Source organism: Cyprinus carpio, chromosome B15, assembly GCF_018340385.1.
Source record: "Cyprinus carpio isolate SPL01 chromosome B15, ASM1834038v1, whole genome shotgun sequence".
Classification (NCBI taxonomy): Eukaryota; Metazoa; Chordata; class Actinopteri; order Cypriniformes; family Cyprinidae; genus Cyprinus; species Cyprinus carpio.
Genome location: NC_056611.1, coordinates 4,639,260 through 4,652,913, shown reverse-complemented (window position 1 = coordinate 4,652,913; position 13,654 = coordinate 4,639,260). Strand labels below are relative to the sequence as shown.

General features: G+C 37.0%; 1 protein-coding gene across 1 annotated transcript in view; it reads left to right on the top strand.

The window, feature by feature from the left end:
* Window positions 1-13,116, top strand: part of LOC109055556 (NADPH--cytochrome P450 reductase-like) — a 30,513-nt gene extending 17,397 nt beyond the window's left edge. Inside the window, 10 exon segments of the mRNA XM_042738968.1 lie at window positions 1,256-1,345; window positions 1,538-1,636; window positions 3,060-3,176; window positions 5,769-5,887; window positions 5,968-6,149; window positions 8,382-8,531; window positions 9,933-10,200; window positions 10,675-10,820; window positions 11,952-12,037; window positions 12,119-13,116. Of these exon segments, the coding sequence (XP_042594902.1) occupies window positions 1,256-1,345; window positions 1,538-1,636; window positions 3,060-3,176; window positions 5,769-5,887; window positions 5,968-6,149; window positions 8,382-8,531; window positions 9,933-10,200; window positions 10,675-10,820; window positions 11,952-12,037; window positions 12,119-12,263 (1,402 nt within the window). The 3' untranslated portion in view covers window positions 12,264-13,116.
* The last annotated feature ends 538 nt before the right edge of the window (window positions 13,117-13,654 follow it).

Here is a 13,654-nt window from a genome sequence, read left to right as displayed (position 1 = left end):
TTGGCTTCTCTCCTGAGGACACAAGTGGGCACATCAAACAAAATATTACTAAAACACGTTATTCAAAGCATAAGAAAACATGACTTTGAAAAAAGTGCATAATATTTAAAGGGGTCATATGATACAATTTAAATGTTTCCTTTCTCTTTGGAGTGTTACAAGCTCTTGGTGCATGAAGAAGGTCTGTGAAGTTGCAAAGACTAAAGTCTCAAATCCTAAGAAATATTCTTTATAAAAGTTAAGACTTGTCCACGTCCTCCTGAAACGGCTCGTTCTAACACGCCCCCACATCTCTACATTACTGTGTGGGAAGATTTGCATAATGCCACCCAGATGTTCACGCAAAGAAAGAAGGCATACCTTTTACTCTCGTTGTAGTATTGTTGCCGCCGCCGCCATGTCGTATAGACACTGTGTGTTTCACTATGAAAGAGAAACTACTTTGTGTGGTCTTCCAAAAGAGGACATGACTAGAAATCAGTGGTTAAGTTGTATTTACAACACTGTTCCAGAACAGTTCAACCCAAATATTTAGTGTGCAGCACATTTTACGGAGGACGAGGACTGTTTCCTGTAAGAGTAGCCTACAATGCCGGTGTCTGTTTCTATAAAGTGAGGCAATTACAACTTTGACAGTCTGGCGCTTCTGACTCACAGCCTGTAAGTACATTTTCATATTTAAAGAATTGACCACTGATGATTCAAACCCGAGTATTGAGCAGTGTAGAGTAGCGCTTGTTTGTCTTTTTCATTACACCAAATACACAAAATAATGTTCTTTTTAGCAACATCATATGAGCCCTTTAATTTTACATGGCTTTCTTAACATACAGCTCTTTTGTGCAAGACGCGAGTGCAACGGTGATAGACGTCCCTCTAGAAAACGTGCGAAATATGCATTCTGTGTGAACGGCTTGGTTTCAGTTTTGATGTAAACAAGAGCTTCTCCATATTGATGTAATCTTTTTCCGCAATATTTTGAATGAACAACGCAGCAGCATCACATCTAGTGGCTTCAACTGGATAACAAAAACATTATAGTGCAGTGTGTGTGTGTGTGTGTGTGTGTGTGTGTGTGTGTGTGTGTGTGTGTGTGCGTGCGTGCGTGCGTGCGTGCACTTGTTCATAGTGATGAGAGACTGTTGTTTACTCTCAGTATGATGAATCGTGGGACTGTGTCGGGTCAGTCACCGGTTGAGCATCACTGATGTGGAGAACTGTTTGTAATGATGTTCTGTGGTTGTTTCTCTCTCAGTCTCGAGGAGGATTTCGTGTCGTGGAGAGAGCAGTTCTGGCCGGCTGTGTGTGAACACTTTGGAGTCGAAGCGACGGGAGAGGAATCCAGGTCTGAATGCTCAGTCATCTCTTCAGCTCGTTCCTCTTTTGTTAGCGGGTCACAGTGACCTGAGCGGAGAACATGCCCTGCTCTGCTTATTACCAGCTCTTACAGCCCTTTTCAGACTGAAACCCAGACAACTGAAGAACAGGCTGTCTGAAAACTCATGGGTTTGTCTCTCTCTCTCTCTGTGTGTCTCAGCATCCGTCAGTACGAGCTGAAGGTACACAGCGATCTGAACATGAATAAGATCTACACTGGAGAGCTGGGCCGCCTCAAGAGCTTCGAGAACCAGAAGCCGTGAGTAAAGCACTTCCTTCACTTTCTCAAGCCCCTCCTACATTCGCAAACCTGTCTCTCATGAACCACGATGACCGAACGAACACTTCAGCTGCACTTCATTTGATCGGACGGAGACGTAATGTTTGTTTAAACGCTTTTATTAAGAGACAATATTTAGCCCTAGAAATGGATTTTCAGAGGCATGTTTCACTTTTATGAGTGCATACTTCTTACTTTCCAGCCACAAGCCAAAGTAAAAGTAAATATGTGTTCTTCAGTTGTGGCTGTTAATTATAAAATTAAATTAGTTGGATATGAGACAGTGAATATTCAGTATACTTATTAGAAGTTTGGAAACACTGTAATATTTTTTTTTTCTTTTAAAATGTTTTGAATGAAGTCTCTTCTGCTCATCAAGGCTGTATTTATTTGATCCAAAATACAGTAAAAGCACTAATACTATGAAATATTATTACAGTTTTAAAAAAGTGTTTTTTATGTAAATATCTGGTAAACTGTAATGTATTTCTGTGATGCGCAGCTGTATTTTCAGCATCATTACTCCAGTCTTCAGTGTCACATGATCTTCAGAAATCATTCTAATATGCGCAAGAAACATTTCTAATTATTATCAATGTTGAAAACAGTTGTGCTGCTTCATATTTAAGCATTAATGCAGAAACTGTGATATACTACCAGTCAAATGTTTGGTGTGTTTTCTTTATTAAATGTATTTATTTAAATAGAAATGAATGCTTTTACTCAGCAAATATGCATTAAATTGCTCAAGGTGACAGTAAACCATTTATAATGTTACAAAAGATTCTATTTCTAGTAAATACTGTTTTCTTACGTTTCTATTAATCAAAGAATCCTCAAAAAAAAGTTTCCACAAAATATTAAAGAGCAAAAACTGTATTTAAGTTTAAACTGAGCACCAGTAATAATTGAGCAGATGTTTTCTGAAGATCACGTGACACTGAAGACTGGAGGAATGATGCTGAAAATACAGCTGCGCATCACAGAAATAAATTACACTTTAACAGAGATTCACATAGAAAACATGTATTTTAATTTGTAATAATATTTCAAAATATTACTGTTTTCATTGTATTTTTTAGCACATAAATGCAGCCTCGGTGAACTTCATTCAAAACATTTAAAAATCAATGTTTCCAAAATGTTGACAAGTACTGAACACTGAAATACTGATGCAAGATAAAGCAACTGCCAAATCAGATGATCGGATTATTATAATATGATAATATAATGTTATTTAATACGATACTATCAGATGTTAGATAATAGATAAGAGTCCAGTTTTGCGAGCAGATGAGAAAATGTCAGGGGTCAGTTTTTGTCAAATGTGGTGGCATTTTTTGCTCTGAGGCCTGGTTAACCTCTGACCCGGTCTTCTGTCACTCATTTTCTGTTCTCACAGACCCTTTGATTCGAAGAACCCTTTCCTGGCTCCGGTCACTGTGAACCGCAAGCTCAATAAGGCCGGGGACAGACACCTGATGCACCTGGAGCTGGACATCACAGGCTCCAAAATCAGGTAACACTCATCAGGCCTGAATCCAGACACTCGCTCGAATGTTTGACGTTCATGATGCTGCTCTGCTGAACACGTTACACACACTCTCTGTGTTGTTACAGGACGACGTTTAATCCTTGCTCTTAGTGGTCTATCATTGCTCATCGATGTCAACATAATAAAGATATTAATATTTACAACTGTATTGGGTTACGCTTTACTTTAATCACTGTGTTATCACAGTGTAATTATACATTTAAGTACTGAGTGATATTAATAAACCACTTTAGGGTTAGGGTTAGGAATAGGGTTTTGTTTAGGGTTACTTGCATGTAATTATGCATAATTTATTGATGTTATAATAGTACATAATGTGTAACAAGGATAACTTAAAGTGGTATCCACTTTATTTTTGTGTCCTTGTTACAGTGTAGTTATATAAGTACAGAAAAATAATTTACTACATGTATCTACTGTATGGTTAGGTTCGGATAAGGGATTGTTTTGGGGGGCAGTTGCGTGTACTTATGCATAATTTATTGCTATTACTATAACATTTTATATCAGGTGTAGGAGGGAAACATTGTAAACGAAAATTAGCTTTTAAAAAACTAACCTTACATAAAAGGTTTAGGCTCTGCACAATGAAAATGACCCTATAGCGCCACCTAGTGTCCCACTTACACTTAAAGGGACAGTTCACCCCAACATGAGGATTCTGTCATCATTTACTCACCATCATGTTGTTTCATACCTATGAGTTTCTTTCTTCCGTTAAGTGTGAAAACTAATTTGTTTTTCTGTTTTAGTTTTCAAGTGACGGTCTTTTGAAGAATGTTGGTAATGTTGGAATTTCAATTTTTTTTGGGTGAACTGTCCCTTTATTAACATCTAAGACATTTTAGAGCGTGTAACCAGGTGAAACCATGAATAGTTAAGTTGACATTACTGTAGTATGTTTTAACAAAATTATGCGTCAATTGCCAAGAATTTATAATACATGAGGATATAAATGGACATGAATCATTGCAATTTGTATTATAAGACAAAGAACTTTAATGAATGCATTATAAAAAATAAATATGGCAAAACTTTATTGAAAGAACCAGTTCTCACTATTAGCTAGTCGTATTGGCATATTGGCCGTTTATTAATACATAATAAATAGAGATGCACTGATTGCAATTTTCTTGGCCGATTGTGATTTCCGATTTGTATTTTTGTAAGCGTGACCTGCTGATACTGATTTTCTTTCTAAAAACTATTATTGACAGCTTATACAAACAAAAATCTATACTTTTTTAATGCAAAAAAATTACTTACATAATAAAAAATGATTAACATTACAATCCCCCAATCTGGACAAAATCAACTAATAAAATAAAGGAATTGCTGTAGGCTATATAACAAAACATGTCATTTCTTTCATTTTCCACTAACCTTTCACATCAAATTCTTGCATTGCTTCAATTAACTAGAATAGTAAGAAACTGTAGAGTTACTGTTCAAATGAAATCAGTATCAACAAACTCCATCTTTCCACTGCAGAGGAAACACAGAAGCTGCATCTGAGTGGCATTAGATGTATTTACAGACCGTTTGATGAAGCTGAGGTGCCATAAATACATTTACACCGCAAAATTTCAAATGCATAAAGAATTTTATAAGGTTAATGTTTTAAATATTTGTAAACATGCAAATAAGAAATGTTGGGGAAAATGGAATGATAGTTTTAAATATGAAACCAAACCAGTAGGTGGCGACAAATCACTGTTTGAATGAGTGAGTCGTTTAGTCCTTCATTCAACAGATTCGTTCAAACGGCTGATTCATTCCAGTGACTACTGTCTTTATGAATGGGTTTCTGAATCATTGACTCACTTGATTCGTTCAAAAACGTGGATTCATTCAGTAATGAAACACTGCTGTGTTGCTCAGAGACCCAAAACAGTTCTGCTGTGGCTTCTATTGGAACTATTTTCATCAGAAATCGAAATTGAGCAAAAACATTCAATATTGTGTCAAAAATTTAAGACACTTAATTTTAACTTTTTGTTCGTGCAGTGTTGTGTACCTTAATCATATTATAAACTTCTGTATAGGCTATTAGATAATCTATATTAATATTTATTATTTTTTTACTACCACAGTATGCATCTATAACTTTCCGTGTGTGCTGTGACGCTCATTTGTTTTGATTTCTGGTCGATCGGTGCATCTCTACTTATAAAGCACATAATAATATTAATGTCTTGTTCTGCATGAACAGATTTTAGATCCCTTAATCTGAACCCATACCTAAACTTAGCAACTTTGCCTCAATAAACAGCTAATTAGGAGTTTATTGAGGCAAAAGTCATAGTTAATAGTGAGAAATGGTGCCCAAAATAAAGTGTGACCAAAAATATAAATAATAATATGCACTACAAGTAAATGTGCAAATATTTGTCCATTTAAATGGACCTTTGGTATGTTATTGATTTTTGAGGAGATGGATAACCAGGATGACCGATGTTAACCGGTCTGAACTCTAGTAACTGCATTCAAAAATACAAAATATTTTTTATACATTAGTGTAAATGTTGATGTTGGAGTGTGTGTGTGTGTGTGTAGGTATGAATCAGGAGACCATGTGGCTGTGTATCCCATCAATGACAGCGTCATAGTCAACAGGATCGGTGATCTCCTCGGTGTGGACCTGGACACGGTCATCTCGCTCAACAACCTCGACGGTATGACACGAACGGCTCAGTCATGATTACTGAAGCACTGCTGCTGAAGTATATCTGTGTGTGTGTGTGTTTCCTTTCAGAGGAGTCCAATAAGAAGCATCCGTTCCCCTGTCCCACCACGTACCGCACCGCTCTGACCCACTATCTGGACATCACCAATCCTCCGCGCACAAACGTGCTTTACGAACTGGCGCAGTACGCCACGGAGCCCAAAGATCAGGAGAACATGAGGAAGATGGCATCGTCCTCGGCTGAGGGCAAAGTAAGATCCACTCTGCAGGAATCACATTTATACTATATAAAAAAAATTTTCAAAACAAAAACCAAAATTTCTCTAAAAAAACCATACACAAAAATTTAAAAATATTTAAAAACCTAAAAAATGAGAGTCTTCATCATTTTTTTACTAATTTGACGTAGTTTTTAAAGTTTTGAAGGCAATACAATCTATCAGAAAAATAGATAGATAGATAAGAAATAGTAAACTAGCATGTTGCTAGCATGATTAGCAAGTGACTAGTAGGTCGTTAACATGATTAGCAAGTTACTAGCATGTTGTTAGCGTGTTTCCAGCATGATTAGCATGTTGCTGTCATTAGCAAAGTAACCAGTATGTTGCTAGCATGATTAGCAAGTTACTAGCATGTTGTTAGCATGATTAACAAGTGACTATCATTTTGCTAGCATGATTAACAAGTGACTAGCATGTCGTTAGCATGATTAGCAAGTGACTATCATTTTGCTAGCATGATTAACAAGTTACTAGCATGTTGTTAGCATGATTAACAAGTGACTATCATTTTGCTAGCATGATTAACAAGTTACTAGCCTGTTGTTAGCATGATTAACAAGTGACTATCATTTTGCTAGCATGATTAACAAGTGACTAGCATGTCGTTAGCATGTTTACCATGTTACTAACATGTCATTAGCATGTTTCTAGCATGTTGATAGCATGATTAGCAAGTTACTAACATGTTGCTAGCATAAGCAAGTGACTAGCATGTCACTATCATGTTGTTAGCATGATTAGCAAGTGACTAGCATGTTGTTAGCGTGTTTCCAGCATGATTAGCATGTCGATAGCATGTTGCTGTCATTAGCAAAGTAACTAGTATGTTGCTAGCATGATTAGCAAGTTACTAGCATGTCGTTAAAATGTTGCTAGCATGATTGGCAAGTTACTAACATGTTGCTAGCATGATTAACAAGTGACTAGCATGACTAGCAAGTTACTAGCATGATGTTAGCATGTTTCTATGCTAATCCAGCTGAAAACCAGTTGATTCGGTAAAAAACCATCTTAAGACCAGCCTGGCCTGCTAAGACAGTGGCCAAAACCAGTTTAAAACCAGCTTGGGAGACCAGCCAGAGCAGCCAATCAGCTGTATTCTCAGTAGGGAGTTGTTCAGCTTTGCTACAGCAGTAGACAGCTTACATACACCTGAGTCTCAGTTTTCACCCCCTCAATGAAAGTCTATGGGATTTTAGGTGGTTTTGATAGTCTGGTTTACGAAAACCATGAGCCGGATCAGTTAGAAAAGATTGTCAGAAATGACAAGAGCAGAGAGTGGATTATTGTTATTGATAGTGTTAGTGGTAGTATTAATGTGTGTGATATTGTTATTGTCACAGCACTGGAATTACTAATTTTGATACCTTGAAAAATATTGATTTTTGATACCATTGGAAAACCGCCACAACATTAAGAGCATAAAATGTAGTAATAAATAATAATAACAATTATTAACATAACACTCTTATTTTACATCAAACTACAGTGTGATCTGTTAACCTGCAGTACTGTACAGTACAAGCTACTGTAAATATAAAATCTTTAGAAAAGTCTGAGGTCTAATTATAAAATCTGTTATTATGAAAAATAGATTTGAATAATATGACTATATTAATTGTGACAGATTTTTGTTTGTATGTTTGTTTAATATGAAATATGAGCATCTTATGCATCCACTAAAGAAAAAAACAACTCCTGTACACCGAAGAAAAACTTATGTTTAGCATATTTTGAAAAACTTATGGATTTGCATGTTTACTTCAAATGTTTTTAGAGAGCAGTGTTATTTTTCCTGTTTCTACCCGAAGTAGGGTGGTGTGAGCATTATGGAGCGCTAATTATTGCACTTAATTTGATATTTATGTTTATTATTCCTGCTCATAAAAGCTTATATTTTAATCAGTAAATGCTCTCTGGCATGAAAGGCAAATCTGTTTTGACATATTATAGAAGTCATAATTTGTGGATATTTTTTTTTTTTAAGGAAATTTGGTGTTTAAAATGGAAGCCCAAGCGTCATTATCACACTAGTTTTTATCTTTCAATGCAACTTAATTCCGTGTAAATATTGTGAAGTGTTCAGAGTTTTAGCATTTGATGCTTTATGACAGATTTGTCTTGTGTGGATGGGACCCTAGGAATGTGGACGTCTTGTTGGAGTCACATGCAGCGTGTGACGCTGTGTTTCTCTTCTCGCAGGCGCTGTACCAGAGCTGGGTGCTGGACTCCTGCAGGAATATTTTGGCTATTCTGGAGGATTTTCCGTCTCTGCGGCCGCCGATCGATCACCTGTGTGAGCTCCTGCCTCGACTGCAGGCTCGCTACTACTCCATCGCATCCTCCTCGAAGGTCAGAGACACTTTACTTTAATGTTCAAGATGAAATATGTGTGTTTTCTACAAATGATAATATTATTTCTTTAGCTATCGTCAGTGATGATTGATTCCACCATTTTAGGGCTGCAACAAATTATTATTTTGATAACTGATTCATCTACCGATTATTACACCGATTAATCAGTAGACTTTGATTATTCGGCTTTTGCAATTAGTTAAAATATTGAGTTATACCTATTTTAACAAATAAATAAAAAATAATCACTTCAGCTTTTGAAAATCCATTATTATAATTTATATATTTAAATAAACATATTTGGCACACAAAATGAGATGACAGACAGAGAAACTCTCTCATTCACCATTTAATTATCTGTATGAAAAAGTAACTGAATGACATCATTCTTCCTAACGTCTCCTTCTGTAAGTCATTTAAGAAACAAAATGAAGATAAGATGTTTTATTTTTGGATGAGCTATTTTATTCACTGCATAATCTCTCTTAAAATACCTTATAGGGCTATGATAATCAAACTATCACTTTAATAAAATAGTTTGAGCTGCTGTATAACAGAAAATCAAGACGTAATTCTAACTATTTTATTTTTTATTTTAATATAGGCTACGTTATGAACATAACATTTCAAACATACTGAAATACTTAAGCCACAGAGCGAAGGCGGAGCAGTGTTTCTGGTATCAGTGAGTGCGGAGCGGAGTGATTATTAAATGCTCTGAGCCCGGAGGGGAAATTGTTGCCGCTCCACTCCGCTCACATACTCTGTTTAATCTATTGCATAAAGTACTGTTATTTAAACAAACGTGACGTGACTGGACTTTACTGGAGTAGTTAACTGCAGAGCTCATGCAAACATCCATATTATTGTAATCAGATGCTTTCTTAACTGCTGCTTTCTCACCGCTGTCAGTGTTTGTTTATTTTGTGGGGAAGTCGTGGCCTAGTGGTTAGAGAGTTTGACTCCTAACCCTAAGGTTGTGGGTTGGAGTCTCGGGCCGGCAATACCACTTTGGATGGGTTAAATGCAGAGCACGAATTCTGAGTATGGGTCACCATACTTGGCTGTATGTCACGTCACTTTCACTTTATTGCAAGAACAGTGTTCAGCATATATTTGCATATTTATCCAAGCAGCTTCAGTTCCGGCTGTGTTTGCTCTGAAGCGCTGTGTCTTCTTCTCTTGAATTACATCCAGGAGAGATGGATAGCAGTCTTGCATTACAGCGTCACACTGGTCAAACCACATCATTGCAGGCCTACACCGTACAGAGAGTGCCAATAACTTCTGTTAGACGTTCTCTCTCTGTTTAATTTATAAATGTGGAAAAAAGAGTTGAAATTACTTTTCTACACGGATGACTCTGGTGTGTATTGAAGTGTTTTCTGCCTGTGACAGGTTCATCCCAACAGCATCCACATCTGTGCTGTAGTGGTGGAGTACAAGACCAAGACGGGCCGGGTCAACAAAGGAGTCGCCACCAACTGGCTGAAGAACAAGATGCCAGCCGACAACGGACACAAGGCCACGGTGCCCATGTACATCCGCAAGTCTTAGTTCCGCCTGCCCTTCAAGTCCTCAAACCCGGTTATCATGATCGGCCCGGGCACCGGCATCGCCCCCTTCATGGGGTTCGTTCAGGAGCGCGGCTGGCTCAAAGAACAGGGTAGGAAAACGCTGCTAAGTGCTTCCTCGGTTTCAACATTTGTGAGTATTTCTTCAGTATCACAGTCAGAGGAGGCAAAAGGAGGCATCTCTCAAATGTATTCAGAATGAACTGAAAGTGATTTGCTTTGAACTTTTGTCCTGATCCTTTACTTCCTATGTGCTTAAATCAGGTGCATGTAATATAAAACATATAATTGATATTTTTCTCTCATACACTGTAGCCCAAGGGGGTTTTTATCACTGCATGAATGTTAGTGGAGGCATAACAGGATAAAGGCTCATTATTATACTGACCAATCACAATTGATTTTTCAAATAATGCAATATCCTTTAAAAATGCAAAAGTGAGGCAAAATGAAAAAATGTCTGCAGAAATGTAAATACTCGCCAAGACGGGCATTTTGGCACAACTTTGGTGTATTTGACTGTTAAGCCCACTGTCATGCCATAATCTCTTGATCCCCATTTGTAGGTAAGGACGTTGGGGAGACCGTGTTGTACTACGGCTGCCGTTACAAGAACGAGGACTTCCTGTACCAAGAGGAACTGGAGGAGTTTGAGAAGACTGGAGTCCTGACGGCACTCAATGTAGCTTTCTCCAGAGACCAGGCAGAGAAGGTAGCGCTCATGCTAGGCTACGTCTACAGTCTTCTATGGCCCACAGTCAAAAACACCCCCCTAAAATACCTTTGATAATAGTATTTCTAATGAAGAGCATCAAGGTATACAGCATGCCCTCTCTGTACCAACTAACAGGAGTATTTAGTCAAAAACTGTGTTGATCCATCAACATCCTTAAACGATCTGTTTTATCAGTTGTGTTTAAACTAAGGCTGTCAAGCGATTACAGTTTTTAATCTAATTAATTATATGATGTGCTGATTAATTAAACTTATTGCAAATAAATCGCACATTAATTTGGGCTGAGAAATTATCCCCCACACTAATGTTTATAGTCATTGTTGTGTTAAATGAGAAAAGCATTGAATAGATAATACAAAAAAAGTAGTGTTGTAAAGAAATATTTTTATTCAACATAGAATTAATCACACACAAACTGTTAAAGCTACAGTATGGACCTAACTAAAGCATCTGAAATGCTGTTTGTGTGTTTACATAGCCATGAATGCATTTACACTTCAATTAGAAATGCTTAAACAATGCTATGAAATGAATGGGTTTTAAATTAAAAATTAATATTAATTTTCTTTTAAATGTAATATTAAAAAAGAAACTCAAACCAACAGTAGGTGGCGACAAGCGTGAGTTAATGAGTGAGTCATTGAATTATTCATTCAACCTTTTTGTTCAAACAAATCAACTGACTGTCTGTATGAATGAATCATTGAATCATTGACTCATTTGATTCATTTAATGGATTCATTCAGTAATGAAACATAATAGTTTTGCAGTGACTTTTATCTGAACTATTTTCATGTGTGAAACTGAGCAGAAAACAGACATATTGAAGACTTTGTGTCTAAAAATCTTTACTGAACTATCAAGTCAACATGACATTATTGCTATACTATATCAAATGATAAGAGATAAATCATATCTTGAATTTTAGCACATATAAATGCATTTTTATAGAGGATGTACAGGTCTGGACAACTGCGTTAAATGCATTATTTCAACAAATGACTTTTTCCATTATTAATCGCACCGAAAGAAACACGTCAAATCAGCAGCCCTAGTTTAAACACCACCTGTTCCCCTCATCACTGACTTGATTTGTACTTCGTCCAGGTGTACGTGCAGCACCTGCTGAAGAAGAACAAGGAGGCCGTCTGGAGGCTGGTTCACACGGACAACGCTCACATCTACATCTGCGGGTGCGTAAACATCAGCTCGAAACATCACGAGACCGAGCGTCCCTTTAACATTCTCACACTCCCCGTCCTTCTCCTCCACAGAGACGCGCGTTACATGGCTCGGGACGTCCAGAACGCCTTCTACGAGATCGCAGAGGAGCTGGGAGGAATGAGCCGCGCTCAGGCGGTGGATTACATCAAGAAACTCATGACTAAAGGACGCTACTCGCAGGACGTCTGGAGCTAAACCAGCTCGCTCCTTCCCCTTCTGTACATTCCTGATGTGTGCTTTTACAGGGACGAGTCTATCATCCTTCAGAAAGAAAACACGGACACACACGACCTCATTCTAAAATGAATTATCTCACAAATCCTGTGTAGAATCATGATCTTAACCTACTAATCAAATGCATATGCATGAAACTTTATAATCAAAAATACGGTCATTTTTAGTATCCAGCAAACTCAGTGCGTGCAGGGCTGGATTAATGCTGTAGCGGTACTTTGTAAGCATTAAGAGACTTAAACTCGCTGTTATTATGAACTGGATGAAAGTGGTTTTAAACATGCAAAAAATACGATTCCTGGAGGAGTATGAGGAGAAATTGACTGGGATCCGAGTGTTTTCCGTGAAGTTGCTCACTTCTCAGTCTTCAGATGTCATAAACATCACTTTTCAGTTTAGTTCTCTGAAGTAAAAGCATCTCAATGTCTACATGTTTCACTTTTTTAGTGTTATTATGTCTGAATATGAATGTAAGCTCATTTCAACTGGATGACCCTCACAGATTTCACTATTCTGTAAGTTCATCCCTATTCATTTCTCATCATTTCATAACCTCTCATAATCTGTGTATGTGATGCCGAGACGCAGACGAGGGAACAGATGCTGGTCTGGAAGCTCTAGTGCCTTATTTAGTCTGGTTTGCATTAGCGGAAGACCAGCGTTACGGCTGAAAAGAGTTTACTATTTGGGAAGAGAATAGAAATATATATAGTAGTAGTATTTTTTTTTTCTTTTTTACATAATCATAGTTTCATATGCACCTGTTGTTTCCACTTAGGCATATTTGCAATGATTAAATATAAATTTAACATCACTCTTGTCTTTAGCCTGTTCTTGTTCACTTTTGTCCATCGTACAGTATATTTTAGGTTTGGTCGCACTTTAGAATAATATTACAAATCATCAACAATAACACACACACACACACACATAAAAGTTACATTTAATGACTTTTAAAATGCTATGCAATCTCCTTTTGCCTAGATTAGTTTTGTCTAGGTTTTGACTAGCAGGTGCTGTTTTAGTTGTTTTATGTAATGCAAAAAAAAGAAAAAAACACCTTCTTGTGTTGCTCAAGGCATTGTGTAGTCTTGTTCTGTTGTAAATGAATCTGATGCTGCAGAACTGATCGTAATGGAGACCACAGACGGCTGTCATTCACTGTATTGCAGTAATAGAAAGACTTTTAGAGAGGTATTTTTTAGGTTTATGGAAGCTTATATTTACTGTATAACTCACATTTCACAGACTTAATTCGAGATATAAAGACAGAATTGAAAGATATAAATATGGAATTGTGAGATATAAACAAAATGTAATATTTAATTTTTTTATTCTATGGTGGGACAAAA